Here is a 12,234-nt window from a genome sequence, read left to right on the forward strand (position 1 = left end):
TATGGGGTAAATAGAAAGCTATCAGAATAATATGTTGTAAACTTCTAATGTGTCTGTTGCCATGTGGAAGTGTTAGCTAAGTGCTATGTCTTTCCCATGTGATTTTTTTCTGCTGTTTTCTTTTAATTGTAATATATTACTATGGATAGTGCATTTCCTGACTCATACGAATAAAGAAGATCAAAGGGACAACGAACAGATTTCAGTAACGGAAACTCATCCTAGTCAGAAAACCTGTGTGTTTCCTTCTGCCGATTCAGCTGTCAGCCTTTCCAGTGACCAGAATTTGACTTCTCCTGGTATCGTTCTTAACTTTTTTCATTTACTCTTATTTTCCAATACTCGTACTGAAGAGTACTTACTAGGAATATAATTGTGAAGGATTCGTGAAGCCGTTTGGCAATACTTATAAGTTTCGGGGAAGGGATGTTAAGAATTGTGCTATTCACGTGAAGAGCTACGTCATCTTGTCACCTTCATAAGATACACTGCAAACATGTGTCATATCTCTGTGTAACTTATTAATGTTAAATACATAGCAACTGAAGTATTATACCATTATACTGGTATATTATACTATAACACTATAATATTTGAGTTTTATAAAAATTAAGAAATTCCAACTCTGTCAATTATGAGAGTTTTGATTTGGAAACAATAATAATAGCTGTAATTTATTGAGCCTCTGCCATGTGCCAGACATTGTTGTTTTACATGCATTGACCCTGGTGTAAGCCTGACCTGTGACGTAGCTACCATTATTATCCCCATTTTACAGTTGAGGATATTGAGCCTTAGACAAGTTCAGTGCCACAGTTCATTCCATTTCATTTGGAGCTGGCAATTCAAAATGCTGTCCCTTGGTCCTGACGAATACTTTGTGTCATATAAATAGCAGGGCATACTAGGGACTTCCCTGGTGGCGCAGTGGGTAAATAGCAGGGCATACTAAATATCACAGTTGGACCACTAACAGTGGCTTTAAATATTTTTTTTGTCCTCAGATATTTATGGTCAATAATGATGATTCTACTGAATGTTTACAGTATGTTTTATTACCATTATTAACTTAATATAATCAGTTAAGAAATGCTATTTTTAAATGACATTGCTGTTATTTAAACAAAAGCTATTAAGAAGCTGGTTTAAACTTTGTAATTTTTTTCTCTAAGTTCTTTCTAGATTCTCTTTGTATTTCAGTCATCATCACATGGGTATAATCATTTTTACTTCATAGAGTTGTTGAGAAGATTAGGTACTATATAGAGAGCAATTAGCTGAGAATCTGTTTGATTCCTATAGGTTCTTGGTTACCAGTATCTTTCCTCTTCCCTCTTATGGGTGGGGAGAGAATTGAGAAATGAGGTTAAAGAGGCTTTAGTGGGTTCTAGCTGTATCTGAGAAGTCTAAACTCCATTTTGTACTTGGGAATCATTGGTAAATTCTGAGCAGTGGAGGTTAGGAAGAGGTTAGGAAGAGGACCAGGGTGGAGGCCTAGGTCAGTTAGTGAGCTGTTAGATTAACCTGACCTGTGCAGTGATGAGGGCCTGGGCAGTACTGTGGGAAAGGAGAAGCAACAAGAGACATTCTGAATAGGCAGCTGATGATACTCACTGACTAAGTGGTTGGAAAGGAAGGAGAACGTGAATGGCTGGTTAGCATTGTCAAACTAAGAGCAAGGATATCACCAGGTCTTAACATCAAACTCTAGAGCATTTTCGGACCACATGTAGCATTTAAGGTGATGCAGGGCCATGTCATATTTAGGATTTAGTTTTTGATAAGGAAGTAGAGCTTGCTGAGAGCTTTAGGCTTAAAAAACAGATGTAAAAGCCTTTTGCCTAATTGTATAGTTAAGACTTAGAGAGTGTATCAGTTTTCTGCAAGAAAGATGGAAAAAGGAGAAAAGCTGAGGACCAACCTGTGAAATGCCACCCATTAGAGAGCAAGGGGAGCCCCCACCTCCAGTGAGGGAAATGGATGAGCAGACTCTGGTAAAGGGGTTTTCAAGAAAAAGTGAGTGACTAACAGTTTCACAAGCCGCCAGAAAGTCAAGAATGAAGACTGAGTTTTTTTTAAGGACTTGAGGACTTTCAGTGTAATATCAAGGGTAGAAGGTTGGGGACGAAGACAGGCTCAAGAAGCTGTTAAGTATAGGCAACTTAAGAATTCTGACAGTAAAAGGAAATGAGAAAAATGAAGATAGAAATGAGATAAATGAAATGAAGTCAAAGATCATTTCGAGTTGGGGATAAATATAAACTCTTATGTTTAAAGGCAGAAGAAAAGGAAGTACTAGGAAAAGAGAAATTGAGAGTACCAGGTTAAGGCGATGATTCATTCAGGATTGTAATAGCTTCTTAAACTCTAAGGCAAGAAGAAAAAACAAGGAGAAGTGTCAATAAATGTCATAACACATGTCAAGGTGGATAAATAAAAATGTTTTTTCTCTAGTATTCAATGTTTAATTATAAATTAAAAAAGAAACCTAATTAGTATTTTTTTAGAAGTGCAGAATTTAGATGCCCTAATGGGTGTTTTCTTCTCCATGGTTGACTTCTTGGAAAGATGTACAGTCATTCCTTTACTTCTAGTGCTCACAAATAGCTCAAATTTACTCTTTTGAAATTGACTTTAACTTCTTAGCAAATTCTTCTGAGTGTTCTTGTCAGTGCCAAATAATTTAGTCACTGAGAATGGATTTAATTTTTGTTAACAGCCATAAGTTACTCAGAGGTGTTTCTGATAAGTGAATTAAATGATCAGGCTGAGTGTCACTGTTTGGAATTTTTTAAAAAAAGGAATCGTCACTATCAAGGAATGAAGCTGATCCATTGTGTCTAGTAAATTGTGAAGCCTGTCCCAAAGAAAAAGTTCCAAAAATGCTTTGAAAATGAAGTAAGGATAGAATCTTCCTATGTAACTACTTTTAAAAGTAGTTATTTGAATATAACACTTCTCTGCCTTTTGATGAAAGGAATGTTTCATTTCTTAGTCAGATCTTTTATATCTCATTAGCCTATATGTACACCATTATCGAAGAACTCGCAAATGACCAGACTCTGAGAGCAAAGATAATGTAAAATTCTTGATTTGAGGATTAACAAACAAAACAACATGTGCTTAAGAAAGCAAAATTGTTTTAATATTAAAAACATGTGAGCATGGATGATATAATAAAGGACATGATGAACATGGGCCTTAAACCAAAAAAAAAAATGTGGATGTTCTAAGTCTTAGAGGCAGGGTGGATTTATCTTAGGATAAGAAAATCTTAACAAGGAAGTGTTTTTGACAAGAGATGTCAGGACACTTTTCCCTGTATTAACTCAATTCTCTTTGAGGGTTAAACATACAGAAAATTGAGTAGACCAAGTGTTTTGCTTTAAAGACGTGTTGTTAATATTGGACAAGGTTTAAAAATTATTCTTTGGGGCATATTCTTCCAAGTAAAGGCTCTTGGAGTTAAATTAGATATTTTCCCAAAAGTATTCCTTTTAGATCATCAGAAGTTCTTGTTTTTTGTTTTTTTAGTAAATCTCACTCCAGTATTCTAAACTGTGTATGAAGCAAAGAAAGATTGTACCTCCTAAAATGTATTATTCAGAGTACTCTGGATAGAAAAGTAATAATCTTAAAATGTGGACAATATTCACTACCAAATGGAGGTTTAAAAATATTTCAGTTTCTGTATATATAATTTCTAGATCAGGTTAATAATCGAAAATAGAAAAAGTAACTGACCTGAAATTTTTATTAATAGTAATGTTTTTTTTTTAAGGTGTGAATAACAGTGATGAATTATTTGAGAGGTAAATATCTTAAGAATTAATTCACAGTTTTACTTAGAGTTAGGTATAAATTATGTGTTGTGGAAATGTTGTTCATATGTATATAAACTTCTACACTACATATTTTTTGTGGATTAAAGGAATGTAATTCCCATTGGGAATGGGGTGTTTTAAGATAGCAGTCCCCAACCTTTTTGGCACCAGGGACTGGTTTCTTGGAAGACAGTTTTTCCACAGACGTCAGGGCTGGGGGATGAGTATTGTTCGGGTAGTAATGCGAGCAGTGGGAAGCGGCAGATGAAGTTCTCGCTCACCCACCGTGCTCACCTCCTGCTGTGTGGCCCTGTTCCTGACAGGCCACAGACCAGTAGCGGAGTAGTGGTCCACAGCCCCGGGGTGGGGCCTCCTGTTTTAAGAAACTGAGGATTGTTATATTGTATCCCTTACTGTTCAGCATAGGTAATTAGAATACAGTAGCTTACATTTGCTACATTTTCTTTTACTACGTATGTATTAAATTTCAATAGGCAGGACAGGTTGTTGTCCTGGTTGTCCCAGTTGTCCCCTAGGCCTTACGTTTACTCCTTTGAGAGTGCATATGAAGTTATCAATTATTGATGATTAGGCTTTTCCACTGAGGATTACTGGAATTAAAGCAATGGAAGGAAATTAGTTATATGTTTATCATTTTTTGTGTTCATTTATACTCTTGGAGAGCATAGTTTTACATGTTCATTTTTGCTTAATGTAATTAAGTTGTAGATACTGATTTATATCTCTCATACTGCATTTGGGAATGAAGTGTTTCAGTAGATCCGCTCCAGATGAGTGAACTGACTGATATTGCAGACATTATCAATGACCTTATAGCAAAAGATGGAGTTTCCAGTGAAGAGCTTGGCTTAACAGAACAACAGGCGAGGAGCATCTCCAGGTAATCATTGAATAATTCATTTTTAACCTGCTTAAAATGTTTATAGTTAAGAATATTTAAAATTGACCATATTTTATGTGATTTTATTTTTACCTCTTTATTGGCGTATAATTGCTTTACAATGTTGTGTTAGTTTCTGCTTTATAGCAAAGTGAATCACCTATATGTATACATATATCCCCATATCCCCTCCCTCTTGAGCTTCCCTCCCACCCTCCCTATCCCACCCCTCTAGGTGGTCACAAAGCATCGAGCTGATCTCCCTGTGCTATGCAGCAGCTTCCCACTAGCTATCTGTTTTACATTTGGTAGTGTATATATGTCAGTGCTACTCTCACTTCATCCCAGCTTCTCCTTCCCAGACTGTGTCCTCAAGTCCATTCTCTACGTCTGCATCTTTATTCAGGCCCTGCCACTTGGTTCATCAGTACCGCTTTCTTAGATTCCATATATATGTGTTAGCATACGGTATTCGTTTTTTTTTTTTCTGACTTACTTCACTCTGTATGACAGATTCTAGGTCCATCTACCTCACTACAGATAACTCAGTTTCATTCCTTTTTATGGCTGAGTAATATTCCATTGTATATATGTGCCACATCTTCTTTATCCATTTATCTGTTGATGGACACTTAGGTTGCTTCCATGTCCTGGCTATTGTAAATAGAGCTGCAGTGAACATTGTGGTCCATGACTCTTTTTGAATTATGGTTCTCTCAGGGTATATGCCCAGTAGTGGGACTGCTGTGTCATAGGGTAGCTCTATTTTTAGTTTTTTAAGGAACCTCCATACTGTTCTCAATGGTGGCTGTATGAATTTACATTCCCACTAACAGTGCAGGAGGGTTCCCTTTTCTCCACACCCTCTTCAGCATTTATTGTTTTAGATTTTTTGATGATAGCTATTCTGACCGGTGTGAGGTGATACCTCACTGTGGTTGTTTTGTTTTGTTTTGTTTTGTTGCGATACGCGGGCCTCGCACTGCTGTGGCCTCTCCCGTTGTGGAGCACAGGCTCCAGACGCGCAGGTTCAGTGGCCATGGCTCACGGGCCCAGCCGCTCCACGGCATGTGGGATCTTCCCAGACCAGGGCACAAACCCATGTCCGCTGCATCGGCAGGTGGACTCTCAACCACTGCGCCACCAGGGAAGCCCCTCACTGTGGTTTTGCTTTGCATTTCTCTAATGATTAGTGATGTTGAGAGCACCTTTTCATGTATTTGTTTGCCATCTGTACATTTTCTTTGGAGAAATGTCTATTTAGGTTCTCCGCCCATCTTTGGATTGGGTTTTTTTTTTTTAATATTGAACTACATGAGCTGCTCTATATTTTGGAGATTAATCCTTTGTCCGTTGATTCGTTTGCAAATATTTTCTCCCATTCTGAGGGTTGTCTTTTCGTCTTGTTTATGGTTTCCTTTGCTGTACAATAGCTTTTAAGCGTCATTAGGTCCCATTTGTTTATTTTTGTTTTTATTTTCATTACTCTAGGAGGTGGGTCAATAAGGATCTTGCTGTGATTTATGTCCTAGAGTGTTCTGCCTATGTTTTCCTCTAAGAGTTTTATAGTGTCCAGCCTTACATTTAGGTCTTTAATCCGTTTTGAGTTTATTTTTGTGTATGGTTTTAAGGAGTGTTCAAATTTCATTCTTTTACATGTAGCCGTCCAGTTTTCCCTGCACCACTTATTGAAAAGGCTGTCTTTTCTCCATGTGTATTCTTGCCTCCTTTGTCAAAGATAAGGTGACCATATGTGCATGGGTTTATCTCTGGGCTTTCTGTCCTGTTCCATTGATCTGTATTTCTGTTTTTGTGCCAGTACCATATTGTCTTGATTACTGTAGCTTTGTAGTGTAGTCTGAAGTCAGGAGCCTGATTCCTCCAGCTCCGTTTTTCGTTCTCAAGATTGCTTTGGCTATTTGGGGTCTTTTGTGTTTCCATACAAATTGTAAAATTTCTCGTTCTAGCTCTGTGAAAAATGGCATTGGTAATTTGATAGGGATTGCATTGAACCTATAGATTGCTTTGGGCAGTATAGTCATTTTCACAACATTGATTCTTCCAATTCAGGAGCATCGTATATTTCTCCATCTGTTAATGTCATCTTTGATTTCTTTCATCAGTGTTTTATAGTTTTCTGAGTACAGGTCTTTTGCCTCCTTAGGTAGGTTTATTCCTAGGTATTTTATTCTTTTTGTTGCGATGGTAAATGGGATTGTTTCCTTAATTTCTCTTTCTGATCTTTCATTGTTAGTGTATAGGAATGCCAGAGGTTTCTGTGCATTAATGTTGTGTCCTGCAACATTACCAAATTCATTGATTAGTTCCAGTAGTTTTCTGTTAGCGTCTTTAGGATTTTCTATGTATAGTATCATGTCATCTGCAAACAGTGACAGTTTTACTTCTTTTCCAGTTGTATTCCTTTTATTTCTTTTTCTTCTCTGATTGCTGTGGCTAGGACTTCCAATAGTATGTTGAATAAGAGTGGCGAGAGTAGACATCCTTGTCTTCTTCCTGATCTTAGAGGAAATGCTTTCAGTTTTTCACCATTGTGAATGATGTTTGCTGTGGGTTTATTGTATATGGCCTGTATTATGTTGAGTTAGGTTCCCCCAATGCCACCTTCTGGAAAGTTTTTATCATAAATGGTGTTGAATTTTGTCAAAAGCTTTTCCTGCATCTATTGAGATGATCATATGGTTTTTATTCTTTAATTTGTTAATATGGTGTGTCACATTGATTTTTTTGCATATATTGCAGAGTCCTTGCATCCCTGAGATAAATCCCACTTCTCATGGTGTATGATCTTTTCAATCTGTTGCTGGATTCTGTTTGCTAGTATTTTGTTGAGGATTTTTTGCGTCTATGTTCATCATTGATATTGGTCTCTAATTTTCTTTTTTTGTGATATCTTTGTCTGGTTTTGGTATCAGGGTGATGGTGGCCCTGTAGAACAAGTTTGGGAGTGTTCCTTCCTCTGCAGTTTTTTGGAAGAGTTTGAGAAGGATAGGTGTTAAAACTCCTTTCTAAATGTTTGATAGAATTCTCCTGTGAAGCCATCTCTTCCTGGACTTTTGTTTTTTGGAAGATTTTTAATTACAGTTTCAATTTCATTACCTGTGATTGGTCTGTTTATATTTTCTAATTCTTCCTGGTTCAATCTTGGAAAGTTATACCTGTCCAAGAATTTGTCCATTTCTTCCAGGTTGTCCATTCTGTTGGCATACAGTTGCTTGTAGTAGTCCCTTATGATCCTTTGCATTCCTTCAGTGTCAGTTGTAATCTCTCCTTTTTTGTTTCTAGTTTTATTGATTTGAGTTCTCTCCCTTTTTTTCTTGATGAGTCTGGCTAAAGGTTTATAAATTTTGTTTATCTTCTCTAAGAACCAAATTTTAGTTTTATTGATCTTTGCTATTGTTTTATTTTTTCTATTTCATTTATTTCTGCTCTGATATTTATGATTTCTTTCCTTCTACTAACTTTGGGTTTTCTTTGTTCTTCTTTTTCTAGTTGCTTTAGGTGTAAGGTTAGATTGTTTATTTGAGGTTTTTCTTGTTTCTTGAGGTGAGCTTGAATTGCTATAAACTTCCCTCTTAGAACTGCTTTTGCTGCATCCATAGGTTTTGGATCATTGTGTTTTCGTTGTCATTTGTTTCTAGGTATTTTTAAATTTTTTTGATTTCTTTAGTGATCTCTTGGTTATTTAGCAGTGCAGTGTTTAGCCTCCATGTATTTTTGTTTTTTATAGTTTGTTTTTCCTGTATTTGAATTCTAATTGATTTCTAATTTTCTGATTTTTTAAGAAACGAATTCAAAGCTTAAAATAGATTTTTTCTTTGTAAATACATTTTGTGGTGTGTATGTCATTCCTCCCCCTCCTCCAATATATAGATTGGTTTATTTAACTAATACAGCACATCTGTATCCTTTGAGTTTTCCCAAGGTCTCATCACCCTGAGTACAACATAGATTTAATCCTATTTCTTCTTAGAAGCATTAATGATTTATTTCACAGTACTTTACCCTGAATATGGACCCTTAGAATACATTTTAAATAGCTTTTCCTTGGAACATTAGGTAAAATGTTTTTTTCTTGTAGCCTTTCCTGGGCCCAGAACTCATTCCTGATAGAATAAAGGCTGCCTCTTCTAGTAATGCTTCTTTGGGATACATATGCCTTTTGGCTTATTGATTCATTGGGGGCTGGTTGGGTAGGGTACCCTCTGCCTGGCATGTACAAAGAGTCCAGTCTCTCAGAAGGAAATCAGGTGTTCAGTATCAGCCACATCGTCTGTATGCGTGACCCATCTTCCAGTTAGGATGGTGTCTTCTTCGCATACTTGGTGATGAGTCTGCCCCAAATCCCCGTCTACAACACCTGTTTTTTTGGGCCACTCTCAGTACTCTTTGTGTAGAAGCCAAGATGGGATTAGATGTACAAAAGATTTACTGAGAGAAATGCCTGTGAAGGGAAACATCAGAAGTGGGGCGAGGCATCAGACCCCAATGCAGTTCTGACCCCTGCCAGTGAAGGAGAGAGGGTTGGGTAAGCAATCCCAGAGTATAGTGTAGCTCTAAGCGTGTTTCAGCTGGGTCAGTGGTGAGACATCCTGCCAAAATCGCCCATCAGAGGAGTCCTGTCTCTGTAGATCGGGGCCAGCCACAACATCCCTGCCACGCTCGGTTGTTAGCTCGGGTTGGCCCTTGGGAGGTGCGGCCTGGGCACGAACGTGAGGCCACATCCAGAGAAGCATCAGTTTAGAAGTCACCTCTGTAGTATAAGTTTTGGAAGTGATTGCGATAGTCCAGAAATAGGTTATAAGTGAAGAAATCCAAACCAGAACCTTTAAAGACATTAATATCTCATGGTGAGCAGAGAAGAAAGGCACCAGTTTAAGAGGCTGCATCGTGTTTTGAGAGTTAGAGAAAGACCCAGGTAAGAGAGAGTTTAAAGCAGGAAGGAGAAGCCAGTTGTACCAAATTTATAGAGAAGTGCAGTAAGATGAAGACTGAAGAGGCTGTCAGTGACCTGAGGTCATTGTCAGTGGATTTCATGGGACAGGTTGTAGCAAGTTGACTCTTCAAGATGCGGCAGAATCTGTCCAAAGAAACAGTAGTTGTGATACTTTTTATCTCCATAACAAATTTAACATCAAGTTATGCCCTGGTGGTTAAATTTCTTAGGATTCAGCATTCCTCTGGTAGACGTCCACAAAGAACTGAGAAGGAGAGAAAAGAGATTCAAGTCTGGATGAAAAGAAAACGAAAAGAAAGAATGGCAGAGTACTTAAATCAGCTAGCAGAAAAGAGAGGGCAAGAACATCGTCCTTTCTGCCCCAGGAGCAACCCAGTAAGTCTGCAGTATCAAGGGTAATGGAATTATCACAGAATATGTGTAGTTGTTTTCCTGGCAAGTATTCAAGAAAAGGATTAACATAATTTGGATGCATTTTTTTGTTTGATAGAAAAGTCAGCATTTTACTTAAGTCTGGAAAAGTTAAGAAATTACCTTAACAAAATGTAGCAGGGAATTCTACAAACCATGTTCTATTGAACTATCTTAGATTATTTTTTCTCCCTGAGGATAATTATGGCTCTAGCATTTTATTTTATTTTTAATTAATTAATTAATTTATTTATTTGGCTGCGCCAGGTCTTAGTTGTGGCGTGCAGGCACTTAGTTGCTGTGTGTGGGATAGTGTTCCCTGAGCAGGGATTGAACCCAGGCTCCCTGCATTGAGAGCACAGAGTCTTAACCACTGGACAGCCAGGGAAGTCCCGTGGCTCTAGCATTTTAACCAAATGAAGAGGTCGAGGGGTTGGGTGACCAGTTGGAGTCACTCCCTTAATTTTCAGTGAAAGTCAGTGGCAGTTGAACAACTGTGTGTGTAGTAAAGCTATTTTAAAAATCAATTTTCTCTCTATAAGTTATCTACAAAAAAATCTATTAAAGTATGGTCCAGTTATGAACCAACAGAACAGTGGCACTTCTGTGTGTGTGCTTCAACTGTCCGTTAAACTGTCAACATTCGTTTCCTGAGCCCTGACTATGGACATCACCATGGCCAGGTCAAAAGTGTTTTTCTTCAGAAGGTGAAACAAAGCAGTGTTCCTTTGATGATTACATAACTGTGAAACTCACATTTAGATTACACTTGGATTATAGTTTATCTTTCACTTTGTCATCTGAAATAAAATATAATAGCACTTCATCTTTTTTCAGCATCATGGGGGGAACATATTCTGTAAGTGAATTTTCCAGATAAGGTTGTCACATTTCAGCACCAAATGGTGCAAAAGTAGGTGAACTATTATTTAAAGAGTGTAATTTACTTACCTGTGTCTGAAGAGAGCATGCAGATGTTAGATGACATTTTGTTGATAGCTCTGGGGACATGGTAATGACCTTCAGGGCTACTTGAAGACCAGAATCTTACCGTGTGTGTGTATATCTGTGCTCTTCTACCCCACGGAGGATGAGTTTGCATATCACCCTCCCTGTCAGCCAAGCAGATTCCCCAGATGGTTAGAATTGTATCCAAATTTAGAATAAATGAACTCTGAGGGCACTGGGACTGTTTTGTTCATAGACTTTGTGACATCTCCTTCAGTATCGCAGATAATTGTTTATTTTTAGCTTCTGTTTGGGTAAAGGTATGGAACTAGTGAGGGGTTAATGTAATCAAAATTTTCGTTTTCATTTTTATCAGAAATCAATAAGACCTTAAATTTATTATTGACTACTGTATAGGACCTTGAGAAAGTGAATCCACTTCTGTGTGTACGTTTTTATATACACAATTGTATGTGAAAGGACTTACCCTCATTAGTAATTCAACAGTAACTCTTAATGTTCTGGAATAAGACATATATAGCTGATGTTGGCCAGTTTACCCCATGGTACATAAGTTTTGAAGAGTTTACAAGTCACGATGAACCCACTATAGTAGGTTTCTGGTAAACATTTTAAAACATCAAAGTGATGGTTTTAAATGTCTGACTCATTTCTGCTTTAATCAACCAAGCTCTTGGTGAGATTAATCATAAGACAGAGTACAGAGTACAAAGTATGGGTGTCTCCATCGTTAAAATGTTCCTATTTTCCATTTTAAATGCAGCTGATAAGGATTTCTCCTTTTGAGAAAATACATTAGTTTACTAAAATAGACTTTGCATTCCATTTATTAAATTGGATTTTATTTTAATTACATGATGCTTTAATTTAACATTTTCATATTTTGTGCTGGGGTAGGAAGCTTCATCAAATATGACAGTGTTTTGTACTGTTTACTAAATAACAAAATTATGTTTTAACTTCCTATTAAAATATGTTAGTGGAATTTTCATGTTTTCCAAGGGTCATAATGGTTTAATTATTTGAATTGAACAGTAATGAACTAACTGGTTATTTCTTGTGCAGTTTTACATGACTTCAAGGGAAATCAGGCTGAGACAAAAGATGAAGCACGAAAAAGACAGGTGATTTTGGTGGTTGCACCCTGATCATTC

The 12,234-nt window shown here is 37.2% G+C and overlaps 1 protein-coding gene across 7 annotated transcripts in view; it reads left to right on the forward strand.

Moving 5' to 3' along the window:
• CPLANE1 (ciliogenesis and planar polarity effector complex subunit 1) overlaps positions 1-12,234 on the forward strand; it is a 130,261-nt gene that overhangs the window by 93,717 nt on the left and 24,310 nt on the right. For all 7 annotated transcript variants that reach the window (XM_060009574.1, XM_060009578.1, XM_060009579.1 and 4 more), the window contains 5 exons: positions 150-299; positions 3,782-3,812; positions 4,594-4,725; positions 9,910-10,075; positions 12,146-12,204. In XM_060009574.1, coding sequence (XP_059865557.1) covers positions 150-299; positions 3,782-3,812; positions 4,594-4,725; positions 9,910-10,075; positions 12,146-12,204 — 538 coding nt within the window. The remainder of the gene's footprint in view (positions 1-149; positions 300-3,781; positions 3,813-4,593; positions 4,726-9,909; positions 10,076-12,145; positions 12,205-12,234) is intronic.

Source organism: Delphinus delphis, chromosome 3 (assembly GCF_949987515.2).
Source record: "Delphinus delphis chromosome 3, mDelDel1.2, whole genome shotgun sequence".
Classification (NCBI taxonomy): domain Eukaryota; kingdom Metazoa; phylum Chordata; class Mammalia; order Artiodactyla; family Delphinidae; genus Delphinus; species Delphinus delphis.